General features: G+C 36.0%; 2 protein-coding genes across 3 annotated transcripts in view; one reads left to right on the forward strand and one right to left on the reverse strand.

The window, feature by feature from the left end:
- Positions 1–20,124, reverse strand: part of LOC121739381 — a 58,747-nt gene that overhangs the window by 24,675 nt on the left and 13,948 nt on the right. Inside the window, exons 13-21 of the mRNA XM_042131821.1 lie at positions 19,919–20,028; positions 18,151–18,267; positions 17,597–17,796; positions 16,448–16,581; positions 15,400–15,551; positions 14,292–14,440; positions 13,432–13,642; positions 10,280–10,442; positions 8,457–8,652 (exon numbers count right to left, since the gene is read on the reverse strand). Coding sequence (XP_041987755.1) covers positions 8,457–8,652; positions 10,280–10,442; positions 13,432–13,642; positions 14,292–14,440; positions 15,400–15,551; positions 16,448–16,581; positions 17,597–17,796; positions 18,151–18,267; positions 19,919–20,028 — 1,432 coding nt within the window. The remainder of the gene's footprint in view (positions 1–8,456; positions 8,653–10,279; positions 10,443–13,431; positions 13,643–14,291; positions 14,441–15,399; positions 15,552–16,447; positions 16,582–17,596; positions 17,797–18,150; positions 18,268–19,918; positions 20,029–20,124) is intronic.
- Positions 1,892–9,067, forward strand: LOC121739380 (glycine cleavage system H protein-like). Of its 2 annotated transcripts, none has more exons than XM_042131819.1 (2): positions 1,892–1,971; positions 2,299–3,158. In XM_042131819.1, exon 2 carries the CDS (start codon positions 2,301–2,303, stop codon positions 2,811–2,813), a length of 513 nt encoding a protein of 170 aa, XP_041987753.1. In that variant the 5' UTR covers positions 1,892–1,971; positions 2,299–2,300; the 3' UTR covers positions 2,814–3,158. The 2 variants fall into 2 exon arrangements, with proteins under 2 accessions (XP_041987753.1, XP_041987752.1); XM_042131818.1 differs by lacking the exon at positions 1,892–1,971 and adding an exon at positions 9,052–9,067 and having other exon boundaries at positions 2,176–2,813.

Genomic DNA, 20,124 nt, shown 5'->3' on the forward strand with positions numbered 1-20,124 from the left:
AAAGTTGCTTTTCATTGCATAAGTTATCGAATTGCATACAAATATTAAGAAATTTAATTGAAAAAAAATTCAACTTGAATATCCAACTTTAAAGGCGCATAACAAAAAAAATACAAATGTTTCATAACAAAAGTTGCTTTGCATTGCATAAGTTATCGAATTGCATACAAATATTAAGAAATTTAATTGAAAAAAAAATTCAACTTGAATATCCAACTTTAAAGGCGCATAAGTAACAAAAAAAATACAAATGCTATCAAGCTGAAATTTTGGGAACACTTATTTTTTACCGTGATTTCTTTATTTTATTAACAAAATTCGCTAATCTTTGACCTTGTCATCATCCCTGTTCTTAATGGAGGGTCAAATTGGTTGCACCCACGATGGCACTTCAAACCTGTTTTGTGGACATTTGATTTGGTTTTTATTTATAAATCATTGTTAAACTAGTTAAAATTATCCCTTCAAGGGATATTTTATTAATAAATATGCTTCATTTTGCCTGTAGCTTTAAGTGTACAAAACTGTTGCACCCGCGATAATGGAATCGCCCATAAATGAACTCAGGCCAGAATGTGTCCATGTAAGTAAATAAAATCATTTACAAGAGCCTTAACTGTGTCACTTACATATTATAATGCAAGGCTATCTAATCTGTATGTCAGTCATTGCAGCACTTAACAAAGGTCTATATGCTTCAAGTTTCTTTATTAAAACTTATAAAAAAAACATTGTGGACACAGAAGCCTGTGACCAAAACGTTTTGAGACCAATTTTCGCACGGTTAAGAAATAAATACCAAAACAAGCATGATAAGTGCTACATCAAAATAAACTATAGGTAATATTAACAATAATTAGTAGGATTTATCTTGCCACACTTCACAGGGCAAGCAATTAAGTGATAATTACAATAGCCCATTTATTTTGTAGCAAAGAATATTAAATAATGTCAATAAACTTCTATTATTTTATAGAACTTACTTTGACAGTGGTAGTGACTTCATCCTTTTCCAAAGGCTTTATTATAAAATGGCACGCAATTTGTTCCAGACAACTTTGAAATATTCGTAGGTTTAGGCCATAATAACAAGCCAAACATCCCAACACATAGCTAAATATTATTGTAATAAGGTGAAATCTGAAAACAGTGCTATAGGTCAGACACTTGTTTAGGATGCTTTGATGCCTGATATAAAAGTTGTTAGGTTTTACCTGTAGAAATATAGAACAGCAACAAAAGACCCTACAATTCCTGTGTAAATAATATAATTTTGATTATTTATTTTATCTATAAACTTAGCATGACATCTTTCAGTCATGGTTAATAAAACAATCACAGACTACTTATGGATACTACCAATGAGTTTCTAAAATACCTACTTAGTAACATAGATTATCATTGGATACTACGTTTATAACAATGAGTTAATGATAAAAATTTTTTTTATTTTCTTAAAATTTAAAACAGCAAGAACTTAGTTTGGTTCGGTCAATGGTACATTTACCATTTTGATTTTTTTTTCGCGCTGTCCCCATCGTGTGGGGTCAGGGCCCAGCCTGGGCCCTGATCCCACATAATATAACGACACCCCTGGGCCGCCCAGGGCTGTCGTTATATTATGTGCATTCATGTCAAATTACAGCTTTGTAAATTGTAGGTCCTATAGTCTCTGAACAAAACCATGGGCAGACAGACAGACGGATGGACAGACCGAAACTATAATGGTACCTTGTTGACTACGGAACCCTAAAAACCCAAATTGTCGGTCTGTACGTAAAAAATATGCTTTTAGCTAGTTTTTTTAACAGTTAAAAAAAACAACAATTGTCTTTGGATGACTTTAAAAATGGAATGTCACTGTCACATGTCATTTAAAAATTGTCAAAGAGGAAGAAGAACAAAAATAGTAGTTTCTCCGCAAAAAATCTAAAAATTTAAAGTTTCGTAGCTTATTTTATATTTAAAAAGGTTAGTTCTACTACATGTTTCAATATTCGTATTTTGGTGTTGTTACTATTGGTTTTAAGTTTGATTATAATCCGTACATAATTAACCTTATCAAGTATGAAGTATCAAGTACATAGTTTACACAACTAATGTAATATAATTACACTGAGGTAGTAAGTACTACGTTTTCCTATCTCTATTCAGTTCATAGGTCACATTATATCTCAAACGATATAAAGTTTACTTACCCTGAGATAGTATTATTCTGCATCATTACAGCTTGCTTCTGTTAAAATTTAAAAAGTTGCTTCACTGCAGTCATCACTCATCACCCTTTTTGCTTTTTAGAAATGGCTATCCAAAGATTAGTTCTACTTCAAACAAGAAACTATTTATCCAGGCAATGCATCTTACAGTCTACATTGAAAAATCGTTTAAGTTTTTGTGAAATAAGACAAAAATACAGTAGTGAAGTAAAGATGAGAAAATATACAGATCAACATGAATGGGTTACAACCGAAAAGGATATAGGCACGGTGGGGATCACAAAATATGCACAAGAATCTCTGGGAGACATTGTGTTTGCCCAACTTCCAGATGTAGACACTAAAATCAGTGCAGGTGATGAGTGTGGAGCATTAGAAAGTGTGAAGGCAGCTAGTGAAATATACTCGCCAGTCAGTGGAGTAGTCGTTGACAAGAATAGTGAACTAGAGAAGAAACCGGGTCTTATAAACTCCTCATGTTATGATAAAGGATGGCTGTTTAAAATTAAAATAACAAAGGCTGAAGAATTAAATGATCTGATGTCAGAGGCTGAATATGAAACATTTTTAAAGACAGATGCAGATAAGGACCATTGATTTGTTTTAAAGTAAAATTAGTTGCTTTTCAAGTATTAACTTAAAGTCATTCAACATTTAAAAAAGTTAAGGAATTTTTTGATAAGAAGTGTGGTATTGACCAATCTTTTGTGGAAAATACCTAAGTTTTGTAAATAACACTGTTTTACTCAGTAGTCATAAAAGATGAGACTACAAAGTCAAATTAAACACAATTTGTGCAATATGTATTTATTAGTGCATTTGAAATAGTGTCTAAGTAGTATATTGTAAACAAAAATATTTCGAAAGGTTAAAACAATAAAATTGTCATGTTTAACTTGTATATTTTTATCACAACTCAATTCCTATAAATGGGTCAGTAAATTATTAACAGTGCCTTCACATTAGGTTTATCATTAGGTGGCTCTCGCACTCTTTTGAGTATAGAGGTTGCGCTGCTGCCGCACTACTGGTGACTTAATGTGAAGCCAGTCTTATAATGGTCATTCTAGTTTTGCTAAGAGTTACTTTACCTATGTGTGTATCAATATGACCATGTTGGTTTTTAAAGGTAAAATAACTCTAAACACACTGTTAAACAACTAACATTTACACAGATGGATACATGATGTGTATATCCATTAGGATATACACATCATGTAATATTTTGCTAAGATAAGTGGTTTAATCAATGTTTGAATATCTCTATTTATCAATACTTATTCTCTTACAAGTAAAACGGGTCCATACTATGAGTACCGTTATGATAGTTAAACAATGTTTAGTTCTTTTCTTTTGTGTAATTTTTTAGAGAAGGACAAAACACTATTAGTTAAAACATCTGCATAATATAAAGAGTGGTACTGTTACTAGTAACGGTACAATGAACAAGTTTTTGCATAAATATTTTTGTTTATGGCACATAATATTTATTACTTAATGACTAAATAAAAAATCATATCACATTTTCTTTTTGTAAAAAAAGTTTCTTTCATGATTGCAAAGTATTTCTTATACATCTATTATATTTGGCTTAACTACAATATTCTCCTGGACCTAATTCACAATGCTTGAATTGCCTTCCTTGCACAACAGCCAATGTTGTGCAAGGAAGTTCAAATCACTGTGCAGTTAGTATTCGAATTGGAGTAGAACGGGGATCGTGCATAGCCCTGTTGATGTGATTTAATTAGTACAGTCAAATTATTGAGATCACTTGTTAAAATCACAACAATAAAATCATAATTAAATATTTAATTATTCATTAAATTAGGAACATTGTTAACTAACTTGGAAGAACATGATAGACTAGTAACTAGTTAACAAAAGCATCAATTAAAAATTTACATAAATTTTAACTTTGCCAAAGAAAAGATTATTAATATTTTCTAAACTTTTTCGGTATAGGATCTTTTGTATACTTCTATGACTTAACCTAAGGTATAGGTTTGCTCTAAGCATGTTGGTTTTGTGATTCTAAATAAGAAATATTGCTCTATTTTTAAAAACATTTAAATATTATCTAGTTGTCGTTCATTGTCCAAGTTCTTATTTCTTGAGTACTACTGCGTAAAATGCTAAGTACACAGTATCAGAGATATTTTCTAAATTGACATTCAAATCCTTTATAAACTAATTCGGAATCTATTAATTTGCTATATAAAATTATTATAAACATATTTATTAATTAAACTTTCTGCTTTTAATATTTATATTTTCTACATGATACATAAACATACACACCTTATTAGTTTTCTCTAATAATCTTTTACATAATATATAATATAAAAAAGCTTTCTTCTGTTGACAAGATAAATATAACTACCGTTGTCATACAACTAATGTCCAATAGGTACAATTAATAAATGTTTGTGTGACTTCAATCACTCTCTTTGTAACAAAATCTTTCATAAGTTATAATCTGTTATCTTACCTACTTAAATATCGATTATTTCTATTGCAATAATGTAATACCCCATCTAGATTACTAACATGAAAGTATAGTCGCGCAAAATATTATGGCTCATTTTCATTGGTCGATATGCGGGGTGCGGGAGATTTCTGAAACGCATGCCACAGGGCCCGCATTCGGGGAACCGTTTTCATTAGTAGATAGGGCCCGCATGCGGGGTGTGAGAGATTTCTGGAAAGCGTGCCACAGGGCCCGCATTCGGGGAACCGTTTTCATTAGTCGATAGGGCCCGCATGCGGGGTGTGGGAGATTTCTGAAACGCATGCCACAGGGCCCGCATTCGGGGAACCGTTTTCATTAGTAGATAGGGCCCGCATGCGGGGTGTGAGAGATTTCTGGAAAGCGTGCCACAGGGCCCGCATTCGGGGAACCGTTTTCATTAGTCGATAGGGCCCGCATGCGGGGTGTGGGAGATTTCTGGAACGCGTGCCAAAGGGGCCCGCATTCGGGGAACGTTCGCTGGAATAGCACGATTGGTCAATTCGGGCACCGCTAAGCGCCGCTCCGCTTCAGTGGAAACGCAGCCTTAGGGGGATATTAGATTATCATATATATTGGATCCGAGATCATTGAGTCAATGATATTGGATAATGTAATATAGACATATGATTCATTTCTTCCTTGATCATAGATTTTTGACATTTGCTGAGAGATTGGATCCAATACAGGTCATAGAAATAGGTGTTGCCAGTTATTTAATATAAAAAAGAGTTTTTAATTTCTTGTCCGTTAATATGTTTCAAATAATGTAATGTAATTATTTTTCTAATTATATACTTGGATAATCTTGCTGAAATAACAAAAAAAAAACAAGCCATATTAAAAATGACGATGTCTTTTGACAAATCGAATTCTCTGAGATCTAGTAACCCTGACGTCAATACCTGTCAGCGTTAGCGCTCTCCAGTAAAATAGGATCAATGAAATATGATAATGTAATATGCAGATATGATCAAATGATCATATACATGTATATTGGATCCTATATATGATCATAGAAATGATCATATATAAATGATAATGTAATACCCCCTTAACCATGTATATCTATAACCAGCTATAACATAATATCACACAATATCTCTACGAATAATAAAAACTAAGGAAATGTAACTCCCATACTTCAACCGTTTTGAATTTGGTTCCTTTTCGCACACTAAAATATATGACAATAGCTACGAAACACTAATAGCGTTTTCGGCATGCCAAAAAGCCAAAAAAAACCGATGATCCACGAAGCACGTAGACTTAGTACTAGACTGCAATACGTAGTTTAACACTGCAGTACACGCGCCCCTTTTTTTTACACGAGTACTCGCGTGACCTACCATGGTAGGCCATCTAAAAAATTTAATTGTATTCATAATAATTATTATTAAATTAAAATGACAAATAAAATCAAAAATATAATAATTAACTTACTTTTGTAATCAAAAACTATTTAAGTAATTAATTATTAAATTACTGAAAAATCAACAAATTTGTGAATATCTATGAAAATGTGTCAAAAATCCTACTGGTGAAATCAAACATGTGTATTCCTTATGTGAAACTAAAATAAGTTACACTTTTGTTTGTTTTATGTTATTCAGGATTCGATCCTACTTACAGGTTAGAATAAAACCAAAAATGACAAATCTATCACCACTTTCTTGGCGATCAAATTTGGGCTAATATGCAGCATTGACATTGCCCTGTACGTCATATCAGTGGGGCTAAATCGTGTTGGATTCTTAAAAAAATCTGAAATTTACTACATAAAATACTTATAAAATATTTCTTCTGTTTAAAACTCAATTATTTTTATATTTTGATTATTTATATATTTATATACAGTGTGTACCAAAAATAAGTGATAATATTTTAGGGTGTGTACGTGTTCCTTGTAGAGAGTTTACTGTGAAAGTAGCAGCTCTGAAAGACGAAAAAATTTTTTCACTTTTGTATGGGCAAGGGCCCGAGCGTCACGAGTTTCCCCATACAAAAGTAAAAAAAAATTTTGGTCTTTCAGCGCTGCTACTTTCACAGTGAACTCTCTACAAGGAACACGTACACACCCTAAAGTATTATCACTTATTTTTGGTACACACTGTATATAAATATATAAATAATCAAAATATAAAAATAATTGAGTTTTAAACAGAAGAAATATTTTATAAGTATTTTATGTAGTAAATTTCAGATTTTTTTAAGAATCAACACGATTTAGCCCCACTGATATGACGTACAGGGCAATGTCAATGCTGCATATTAGCCCATATATTTAGGTTTTTTTTTTTAAGAATAAACGACCCAAAGCTTCATAACTTACCGGATTAGCTCATTTTCATACAAGTGTGACTCCTAGACTGGTGTTTACAAAGTGGTCAATATTTGTCACTTGTACTAACTCTTGATAGCTTATTTTGTTACAGCAGCCAACTTAGATCACAATTTTCCATTTCAAAATTCACATCAAAATCTGACGAGGAAATTAGACAACCGGCACTAATGGCGCTAAGTTTTTATTGTGAAAACTACAAAATAGCTTATTTATTGATTAATTAAATACTTAACACTAGTTAAATATGTCATTTTTTAATATTTTTTTTTATTATATTTTTGCAATTTGATGAGATTTCCTATGTTTCTGGTTAGTCATAATATAGTTACGGCGTCAATCTGTACAGGTCACTATCTCTGATTAAAAATTAAGTTTTAGTGTTTGTAATCTAATTATCATAAATGTATTTTAGTGTGAATGCATAAAATATGCAATCATCAACAATAAAAACGTTATAAATCGATAATTAAAAAAAACATACTTGGTTGACTTTAGTACACCAATACACGCGCGGACTACTATGGTAGTCCAGCGTTTTTGATGCTAAATATCTATAATTTCCATTGACTATAAGGTTACAGGAGGTACTGAGGTTTTGTCAAATTTATCAAACGAGGATTACCTGGAAAGGCAAGTTTCTAGCGAGCTTTACTGAAAAAGTATCGCTGAAAAAGTGACCCTGGTCTACCATGGTAGTCCGCGCGTGTACTGCAGTGTTAACTTCTTAATTTAAACTTCGGTTACTTTAGTATCCGTTCGGCCCGCTCTGCCTGCCGCTATAACGCTATAACACTCAAATTTACGAAACAAAGCCGTTGAAAATAATTGTCACTTCTATAATTACTCAAAATTCTTGCATGTGTCGGGTCCCTTTTTGCATAAAGTATGCATGTATTCGAGTCTCTTTTTGTAGCTCATGGAACTTTTTTGACACAGTTATTCTTCCTTAGTTTTTATTATTCGTAGCAATATCTACCAATAACGACCCGTCTGATCACCGATATACCAATAGCGTGTCGCCGCGCCCCACTCACTCCTCACTCCACCAAAGAGACTTAAAAATCGAACACTGCGGATTGTCCTTCCGTTATTGCCTAGCGATCTTAAAGTTGTATGCAACCCTTATCAAATATGAATATAGGTTGCGTACTAAGTTTTACGTTACGTAAAAAGTGACTGTATTGGTCGAATTCTATCCTATCCTGTTAATACAAAATATTTAAAAACACTTTACAATTAAAAACATGATGTGATACATAAAACCTAGAGATAGTGGTAACCTGGGACACGACACTTATATAAAAACACCTCTTTGGAAGTCGGTTAAACCTACATCCACTTCACAGTAAAGTTTTTATCCAACGCCAAGTTTATATTGGGTATGTTGAGTATTTGCGTCTTGGCGCCATATGTGAAGTTGGCTGCTTCACCATTAACGGTAACGGATTTGACCTTGGGTAGTCCGAGCACTGTGATGGTATCAATCGATGGTACTCCGTACCCCCACCATTTCACCGTACTCCGGAGCTCGTTGTCCACAACCTCAAACTCGATGTGACTGTACTTCTTCTCCTCGTAGCTATCTGTTGGGGTAAAATAATTTATATTTTAAATTCGAAAAATTTGGCAAGTTAACATGCAATAGTAATCATAATTTAAAAAAAAATGTTCGGAGGATAATGCAGACCTACAAAGGTGAAATAACAAATTTCGACGCAACGGAACGACAAAACGGAATAGGCGTCATCTCGTGAAGTAAATACTTGAATTTAGGCGAAGAAAAAAAAATAGGCGAAGACCTAGGCTAAGCTTGTATAAAGAGGGCGACTAACCCCAAAGATCAAACATCGTCCTTCTCTCTTCACACTCACGCCCGTCTTTCATATGCCAGATGAAAAATAACGACGCGGATTCATCGCCAAATTAGTTTTTTCTCAATAACTCGATAAATATAGAACATTTTAAAAATCCGCTAGGTCAGTTTCTCAATGATATAATTTTATACAATGTGTTAAAATATTAACTTAGTTCAATGCACGGTTATGGCAATAAGTGAAAAATTCGTGAAAATTAGATGCATCTTTGTGATTTTTTTCTATCGAGAAAATTTTAAGATATCGTGTTTTTGCTCAGATCGAATTCTCGGAAATATAATGTAGTATCTAATTTTAGAAAATAAAACTATTCGGGGCTTATTTTCAAGTATAAAAATCAATTATAAAATCGACACTTTAGGGTTAGTCGCCCCCTTAAGTACAGTGCACGCAGAGCTAATAAAACTAATCTATTTCTGTTACAAGTTTATAAAAACAATATTTCATATTTTAACCCCATTACTGGAGTGGCTCGTCATTATAACGAGCTCTTAAAAGCTGACAGTAAAGATATAGACAAATTTATCCATAACATAAATAAATTTAAAAACTCTTTAATGAATGCCCTTCAAACCACTTAGCACTCTCTCCTGTAACTCAAATATTATTCATATTGTTATCTCTGTTAATAACTTTATCTTTGTTATCTTTGTCTAATATCATTTATTTAAGTGTAATAATTTGTCACTCAATTTGTAATGATTTGTACATACATCATACTTTGCTTAATTATTTTATATGTGTATCAATGTATGTACTGTTGGTGAACCTTATTAAAGTAAATAAATAAATAAATAAGCAACTAGTTGTGTACTGATTGTACCATCAAAGAAATTGATTCATAGATAAGATGGAGGACCTACGTCATATGGTCGGGTTATTTGAATTTACGCCACGGACACGAACTAAGCGGGCAGCAGAGCTGCGACGCACTCGTACTCGCTGACTTCTTGTCCGAGGCCTTAGTTGTGGTTTGTCGGCTGGAAACATCTTTGATAGTACTATCTGAGAAGTTGATTCATAGGCAGATGCGAGACCTACGTCATTTGGTCGCGTTTTTTTAAACCCAGCCGACGGATCACAATTATTAACATTGAATTGACATGATTCGACCAAATGACGTGGGTTTGTCAACTGCCTATAAATCAATTTCCTCGATGGTACAATCAGTACACAACTTGTTGCTTAGCTTAAGTCTTCGCCTATATTTTTTTCTTCGCCTAAATTCAGTGTCGCCGGCGACCGTCAGCCCGGCGGCCGCTAGCAGCTGCCGCGTAGTGTCGCTTATTGTGGCTAGCCTATATACTAATACTACATATTACTAAACAACACTTACTGATGCTATCCCCATCGTCCCAGTACAGTTCGCCTGTAGCGGCGGTGTCCCCGGCGACCGTCACCCCGGCGGCCGCTAGCAGCTGCAGCGGGCCGCTGCGAACGCGCTCCGTGTTGACCGGTGCGGGCCCGCGCGCCGTTTGCAGGGGGAGTATTGCACCCTCCTAGAAAATGTTGTTTTAATTATATGCTCTTAAAATTACAGTAAAATAATTCTGCTGTTAGTGAACCGCAAACGTGGATTTTCAATTATCTGTCTAGAAAAGCCTGCAACAGAACTGAAAGGAAAATGGAAATGGCATGGCTGACCAAATCGCAGTGTAGCACTCGTAGCAGAGAGAAGATCTTAATCTTCTGTGTCTTAACCCAGTTTCATCAAGCAATGTTAAATAAATAACGGCTTGTTAAATCATTTAACGGCCTGTTAGAGCTATCGAGCGTTCCACCATACGCTAATGTCATGTCAAATCGCCTAACACGGTGTTAAATTTTAATTCCTGCTGGGGAGGTCCGTTAAATATATAACCGGCCGTTATAATAGTCAAAACAACAACTTTTTAAAGACAATATCCAATATCAATAAAAGAATCTGTTTTGACTTTTGAGTGTTGCCGCCATGTTTCGCCACATCCTTACATATTATTTATTATTTTTCATGTTATGCATAATTATTTATTTTCATTTTCGTCAAAAATTCAGCCCTCGGACACAGTATAGCAATATGACATATCCCTACAGTAGTGAAACGAATGTACTTGCGCAGAGCAACGGAGGGGTACCCGCGGGGAAGCGGGCGGCGCGGGCCCGCGTACACAAACTCGCGGAGTTTGTGTACCCGCGAGTTTGTGTACCTGCGCCCACAGGGGTGACGTTGGCGCGTTGTCTACGAATTTTGTGTTGTAAAACGATAACTTATCTTATAAACAATGGGATATTATAATAAATGTTCAGTGTACGGATGTAAATCTGATTCAAAAAACAAAAAGGATTTAAATTTTCATAAATATCGGCTCACAGTTTACACTAATATTGTGTTGGCCTTATCGGCATGTATTTGCATCTCTGTTTTATTGTTTACGTTGTAATAAGTGTAACAAGGAGAGAAACAATATAGAATAAATTAAAAATCTGTCAAATACCCTGTTACATACTAATTAGTACCTATTTACCCAGGTACACATATCAAGTGTAACATACCGCGCCCTTACCGCGCACATAATAAGTTTTGAAGTGCTTCTGTTACACCTGACGTGTGATTAATTATTAAATATTTTATATATTCGAAATTTCGAATGCGTCTTCATTATTTTAATCCTTCGATCGTGATTCGTGGATCCTTGGATCTATTGTTATTCTATTGTGTCTCGCTCACCAGTGAGCTTATGGGGCTTGATGGGTAAGATGGGTTAATTAATTTTTAAAATAGAGAACTAAAATCATCTAAAAATAAAGTTTCACGTAAATATCTGGCAGTACGACATAATATGTACGATTCATCTACCGGCTCAAAAATTTCCTTTCCACTCCGGTCAAGACCTTGCTGGTCCATTCCCTTATCTTTCCTATAATTAACTATGGTGACCTGTGCTGTTTAGATCTTAATGCCGACAAACTCGATAAACTCGACCGATTGTTTAATAATTGCCTCCGATTCATATTCAACCTTCGAAAATACGACTATGTTTCATCGTATCGCTCCAAGCTACACTGGTTACCAGTACGTCAGCGCCGCTCTGTGCAGGCACTGTGTGTGCTATATTCACTGCTGTATCATCCCCATACTCCCGAATATCTCGCCCCTCACTTTCAATACCGTTGCAGCAGGCACGATAAAAACCTCCGATCCACTTCAAATCAGCTTTTAAGTTACCCTTCTTACAAGTCAAGTTCCGTCCATTCTTCTTTTAATATCCAAGCTATTCTCCTCTGGAACGCTCTTCCTCCGGAAATCAGGATGTCAAAAACCAGAGATACTTTTAAGCGCAGGGTACGTGAGTTTTACTTGAAACAGTTGGCATGACTCTTAGTTTTCATAATTTATGGCATAAATTAATATTTATAATATTTTTAGCATCATCATTGATCAACTATATATTATTATAATATAGTTATTATATAATAATATATTACGTATGGTTATTGGTTTTATCTATATATAATTTTATGTGTGATATTATGTATAGTATAATATTATATATATTTTATAAGTATAATATATATTTATTATTTTTTCTGTCTTTTTCTCTTTCAACTCGACTGGCCTATACAACTTTGTCCTTGTATCGCCCAAAGGTTGACTGGTACATAATGCATTAAGTCCACCTTTGTACCTATATGTGCATAAAGTTTTTAAAATAAATAAATTTGTAAATATAACACGCTGATTAAACAGATTAAATGATAACATTTGCATTACAAGCACAATATTTTATTTTATTTCATTTCCCGTTTCGTGGCAACCCTGGCATATCTGCTCGGTACCTGTCATCGGTGGCGGCATCGTGCGACATCAAAGGCGTTTCGTTACTGTAGGGACTAATATTGCTATACTGTGCCTCGGATTTTCCTTGACATTGCAAATATACTGACTTGTATCAAAATTACCAAGCCGAAATAAGTAAATAAAAGTTTGTATCATGATTCATGTTTTCAGCTTTGACAGATCATAATTATTAACCTGGTAAATTAAAAAGAATTATTGTAGTGTAACAAATGTATGCGATCAGTGATATTTTAATTTGGTCGCATTATCTACCAGATAACGTATTATACGAATAAGGTGAAAATGACACATTGCAGCCAACATGTCGTATTAAACTTGTACATTGCAATTTCGTCGCCTTATAACAAGAATAAATGAATTGATAGTTGTTCACTCGTTGTTCACTTAACATTGCATTTACTAATCCGCTGTAAAATTTTTACTGTGGGACATAAGTATTTTAACAGTCTGTTTAATTTTCCAAGGTCCGTTATGTAATGCCTTGTTAGGATTTAACAAACAGAGGTTGGTGAAATTGGGTCTTAGTCTCTATTTTAGATCTAACGTTAAAAGTCGATACATATAATGATTAATGAGTAACAGCGGGTGACATAAACTTTTATCCCCGCGTGTAACCTTGAAAATCAATTTGTTTACTCGTTTCAACTCACCCGCACAGCGACCATATCCTTATCACTTATCTCCAGCCACGTTCCCCCGCTACTGATTTGCTGACCAGTATTCACGTTGTACCATGGTCTACCACACGGGTAGAAAGACTTGGTAGTATTCTTCCCCTGCTCCAATATGGGGGATATCATAATGTAAGGACCTATGAGGAATTGAGTGTCGATCTCGTGGACTTTGTCGCAGTGCGGGAACCTGAAAAAAAAGATATTTCCAATTGTTACGTACAGTTCGACAAGGCTTTATATGAACGTGGCGAGAAAAGGAACTAAACGCTTCTATCATACAAAAACGTCATTTTTGACATATTGTGTTTGACAGTTCTCCTTTACCAGTAGCTCCCGACTCCCGTCAATGTCACCCACGTTCATATAAAGCCTTGTCGGGCTGTATTCCAAGTTACAAATTATTGACATAAGAATAGGTTCCTAGGTCTTTGTTGCAAATGCATCTGAGCTACACAAAACTCAACAAACCAAAAACAAAAAACATATTCTGGCATTTGCACTTTTCAAATTGACTTTTAAGAAGTTGAAACGTCAAAATTGTGACCGTAATCAAGGAAGTTAATGTTAAATGTTACATAATAAAGGGGCTGTGTTCTTAGGATTCTTTAACAATGTACTAAAATAGTAATATGTCAGGTGTGAGCGCCCAAGCATTTTGGTTGTTTATGGAAACAGATGACGACCGCAACGCCCTTGCGAAAAAATTCGTTTATCGCGCGGGAACAGTACAATTTTTGCGGAATAAAAGTATGCTATGTCCTTTCGCGGAACTCGAAGAATCTCCCTACCGAATTTTATGAAAATTGGTACGCTTCAGCACTCAGCAGTTTACTCACTCCAGGAACAGAGGTCGGGCCACGGTCTCGCCGAAGAGGTGAGCCCGCCAGAACAGCGTGTAGTAGTAGGGCAGCAGCTTGTAGCGCAGGCGGAGCGCGCGCGCCGACGCCGCGGCCACTGCGCCGCCGAAGTACGCCGGATCTTGCGGCTGAACACACAACCACAAGTTTTAGAAATAAGAAAGAGATATAGATATGTAAATATAAGGAAGAGAGATAGATATGTAAATTTGCGGGCGTGGCTGGCGTCGCCAAATCGTGAGCAATTAGAGTTTTCGATAATAAATTTCATTTGTCACAAGGTGGAGTTATTTAGCCGTAGAATCTTTCGTGTCAATCGTCGTGTCAATAAGCTGTCATAATATAAAATAAAATGCACGCATAAAAGCCTCATGAGTAGCAAAATCTCAGATTTCTAGCAGGTGGAATTCAGAAAGGGGCCAGCTCAAGTACCACCAAAGGTAAACACTATTTTGATATTCATGGTAGTGTACCTGTTAGACCCTGGTTTTTTAAATACTTACAATGTAGCAAACCAATATGCTCAACAATTTGTCGTCTTAGACTTGGGCATTGCTGTTCACCAGTTTTTCTCGCTAACATTCGGATTAGGGATAATTATCTTTGTGAGTGTGGTTTAGATGAGGGTACCTTAGATCACATCTTCTCTTGCTGTCCTAGAAACCAATCATCCCTATATGACTGTCTTCCCAATTTCATCCCTCGTCGTATCAATTTTAAATCGGTTTTAAGTTATGTAAATACCCCTTTTATTGAGATTTTGTGTACCTATATACATGTTAACAATATTAAATTGTGATGTCATTACTAACACTTGTTTTTGTTTTAGGTGAATCAACTTGTAAATATGTACTAATATAATTAATTAACCATACCCTTGTTGCTTCACCAGACCTACAATTATAGAGCAAAGTCTATCTGTCAATACACTCTGACATTGGCAATCCAGGAAACTGCCATTAAAGAAGAAGAAGAAGCCTCATGACTCATGAGACGTTACATGAAATCCGGCGCCTTTTTGACTTAGCACTCAGTTACGCCAAGCGATATAAAATTTTTGGACAGCCCATAAAACGGTATCAATTACCTTGGACGAATCCGAATTATGGTTCCTCGAGAAGGGGTAGAAAGCCCCCAACTGCATCCACCGACGGCACAGCTCAGGGGTCGCATCGTTACGGAACCCGCAGATGTCCGCACCCATCATAGACACGCCGAATAAACTGAACGTCAGTATGTCTGTAACATAGTAGGATATAGTTAATTAAGACACCAAAAATACAGCAATAATTTGTGAAAATAGATGGTGCAAGTGTTTAAGGGGGATATTAGATTATCATATATATTGGATTCGAGATCATTGAGTCAATGATATTGGATAATGTAATATAGACATATGATTCATTTCTTCCTTGATCATAGATTTTTGATGGATGGATCCAATATGGTCATAGAAATAGGTGTTATTTTATATAAAAAATATTTAGTTATTTAATATAAAAAAGAGTTTTTAATTTCTTGTTCGTTAATATGTTTCAAATAATGTAATGTAATTATTTTTCTAATTATATACTTGGATAATCTTGCTGAAATAACAAAAAACAAGCCATATTAAAAATGACGATGTCTTTTGACAAATCGAATTCTCTGAGATCTAGTAACCCTGACGTTAATACCTGTCAGCGTTAGCGCTCTCCATTGGCTATTGAAACCACATATGACGTAAAATAGGAAAATATGTAATATGCAGATATGATCAAATGATCATATATATTGGATCCTATATATGATCATATATAAATGATAATGTAATACCCCCCTAAACCATTTTCCGTTTATTTTCGGGTTATAATGTTCAAAACTTTATCATCGATTACATAGATTCTAAATCATCGACGACTCACCTTTAAGTCTGTTTCGGCAAATATAAAAGGGGAGGTGCGTAAACGTAAACGGGCGTGGCTGTACGTACACGTTGACATGCTATTGGTAGATTAGCGATTAAACGGTGACACCTTATTAGTAGCTATTGCACTTATTGGCAGATATAATATACATGCGCCCATTGCCTCCAGTTTCCCTGAGCGATCTTAAATTTATGCCTGGCCTACACTATTATTTCACATAGTTGTTACCCGGTATGGACATCCTCATATCGTCCCAGGAGGAGTCGATGTCGCCGCTCCAGTGTCCCGCGTACCGCCCCAGCCCGGGGAACGACGCGCGGGATATCACGAATGGACGCTTACCGCGGATTTCCGACAGGGCGCTGGAAAAAAAAGGTTTATTTAGGAGTAGATCTAACATTGTATGTATAGCGAAACACATGATTCAGCCTCACATTTCATCTCGTCAGCCAGTCCACACGGCGCGTTGTGTTGCGTTGCGTTGTTTTACATACAAATAACCAAGGTGATCACACGGCGCGCTGCGTCGTCGCAACGCACACATGACGGACGGTAGCCCCCGAGACGAAGCGGGAGGGTGTTGACGTTAAGACTGCTTCGTAATAACGCTGCGATGACGCAGCACCGCGCCGGTGTGGCCGGCTATGCGTAAAACGACGCAACGCGCCGTGTGGACTGGCTCTTAGTCGCTGCTTCAAAATACCTGATCCGATGACCCATAAAAAAAATCGGCTGCGATGAAACACAACAACCCAACGAAGCACTTTTAGTTATTTTCAGGCTTAGCAGCACTCTTCAACAACAATTCGGTAACAGATCAGGTGGGTGAGTCAAAATCATTTTGTTTTCGCTTCGTTATAGAATCGCCGATGAAAATGTACGGAATTTTCATCGGCGTTTTCGGCGATTCTATAACGAAGCGAAAACGAAAAAGTTTCGGCTAAATGGCCAGCACCGTATTATCTCGAGCCGTTCGGTGTGTGACCGTTAGTGTCTAAAAACACTAGGCCGAAAATAACATGATTACGCTTGCAATGCGCTACGCATACAATATAACGCGACATAATTTCGGCATGGTGTGTCATCGGTAATTTAAAATACATTGCAGGCCGAACTTCGGCCGTGTATTTTAGGCCTAGTGTGTTTAGACACTTAGGACATGCTACAATATTAAGGCCGGTTTTAATAGTCAGTACTTAAGATGCGACGTCTCAAGACGCGATTCGGCTCTGTGATTGGTCCAAATTTTGAGAGCCAACTAATCACAGAGCCTGAACCATGTCTTGAGACCGAGATGCATCTTGAGTACTGACTATTTATACCAGCCTTAGTGTCACTGTAGAGACAGCTTTGTAGCTTATACAAATGTATACTCACTTATGCGTATGCACAGCCTCAGTCAACCCATACAGGTTGTGCACGTCATAATGAGCGCCGGCCGCGTGCGAGGCGTCCGCACAGACCGTTTTGTGGTTTAGGCTCTCCGGGTACAGATTCTTGGGGGTGTAGGGTAGGTTGAGTGGGGCACACGACCCGTTAATCGGCCCGGAGAGGAAGTTGGATGGCTCGTTCATATCCTGAAAATAGATAGAGAAAGTGTGACTGTCTAATATCTGTCTCTTTAATTTGACACAGACGTTTAGTTAAAAAATTAAAAACTACATTTAAAAATTTAAAATTATTTCTTTCAAGGTAGTCAAAGGCAAAGTTTTTTCTTTCTTCTTAGTGCAATTAACTTTAATTGAATATATTTTTTAGTTTACTAATTCTATCTAAACATCTTTAAATATGAACCAGTCTATTATAGCTAGAGGTATAAGTTTACTATACTGCAACTGTAATTTTTTCTCAAGCATACACTACATTATACCACATCTTACTTCTGAAATGTTTGGCAACAGCATTCATCAATTTAAGAAGAAAATACTCACAATCCAAGCGCCATCGAACTTTAGTTTCTGATGGAAGTCTGCAAACATCTCTCTCCAGTAGACGCTTGCGTTGGGATGAGTAAAGTCCGGGTATACTGTCGACACTGGGTTCCATACCTGTACAATTTTATTTTATTACTAGATGTCCCGGTGAACTTTGTTTCCTTTCCCCCTAACATAAATTTTCCCTGGACTCCCACGAATATTTCAACACTAAAATTAGCCAAGTCGGTTCAGCCGTTCTCCAGATTTAGCGAGACTAACAAAATTTAAAAATATTTTTTATTTATATAGATAAACAATTGATATTATATTCTGATACTCTACAATAGTCAGAAGTCCTACAAAAGCTAAGAAATCACTTGCACAATAATTATGAATCTATACTTAATATTATAAAGCGGAAGAGTTTGTTAGTTTCTTTGTTTGAACGCGCTAATCTCCGGAACTACTGGTCCGATTTGAAAAATTATTTCAGTGTTGGATAGCCCATTTATCGAGGAAGGCTATAGGCTATATTTTATCACGCTAATACTAATAGGAGCGAAGAAATAGAGGAAAGTGTGGAAGAAACGGGGAGAAATTATTTGAAAGGTCTTATTTGAACGCGCTAATCTCAGGAACTGCTCAATAAATGAGTTAGATAGCTCATTTATTGAGGAAGGCTATAGGCTATATTTTATTACGTCGAAGAAATAGAGGAAAATGTAAAAAAAAGGAGGAAATTATTTGAAAGGACTTATCTCACGACCTACTGGAGCAATTTTTCTGTTATTTGGCACAGATAAGAAGTAGACCACTTGAAGGATCATAGGCTATTTTTTGAGGACTAATTTGTCTGTGAAATATCTAATTTACGCGGGCGAAGCTCGCAGAACGTTATATTTCGCGTGGTCATGACATCACGCTGAACCCATTTTGCTGAAATTGGATACATTTTGTCCCGGAAATATGTACGGTTACTGCACAATATACTTTTATGATTTGCGCATAAACTATTCAATTTATTTTGATGGAATTTGGTATGGAGATACCTTGAGTCTCGAGAAAGGACAAGGAATACTAATTTTGACGATTTCTGTGGCGCAGTTGGTAGGCTGTTGGTAGCTCGAGCCGGGGATCGCGGTTTCGAATCCCGCCGACGGAACAAAAAGTTTTCAAAGTTCCTGGGTCATGGATGTGTATTAAATATGTGTAACATATTATGATAAAAATCTTAAATATAATATGTATAGTATAAAAGTAGTACTATAAAAATATATTTCCGTTGTCTGGCACCCGTAACACAAGTCCTTCAGGTACTAAGCACGGGGCCAGACTGACGTGGTGTGTGGCATCCAAAGATATTAAAAAAAAATTATCCCGGAAAATGTACGGTTCCCGCACAATAAACTTTTATGATTATCGCCTAAACTATTCAATCTATTTTGATGAAATTTGGTATGGCAATACTTTCAATCTCGGGAAAGGACAAGGGATACTTTTTATCCCGGAAAATATACGATTCCCGCACAATAAACTTTTATGATTCTCGCCTATGAACTATTTTAACTATTTTGATGAAATTTGGCATGGAGATTTCAGATTAGAGACACTAATTTCCGGGACAATAGATGCAGTATTGTCCCGGAAAAATGTGCGGTTCCCACAAAATATTATACTTTTCTGATTTGACCGTAAACGACTCAATCGATGTACGAGAACAACTATAAACTGAAGTCCACGCGGACGAAGTCGCGGGCAACAGCTAGTATCTTAATAAAACTACCTTGCCAATAAACGGTTGATCTGTAGAGTTCTTGATAAACACATTCAATTCCAAACCGCGGTCGTAGGGTGGATAAGTCCCGGGTTTCTCTGCAGCACTAACACCAGGGTCTGAAATGTGGAAAAAATGTAACTCTTTGCTAACAATAGCCTCGAGGCAAATAAAGAGGATATAAGGACTGATCTTTGCTTTTATTACATCACTCA

This window comes from Aricia agestis, chromosome Z, assembly GCF_905147365.1.
Source record: "Aricia agestis chromosome Z, ilAriAges1.1, whole genome shotgun sequence".
Taxonomy (NCBI): Eukaryota; Metazoa; Arthropoda; class Insecta; order Lepidoptera; family Lycaenidae; genus Aricia; species Aricia agestis.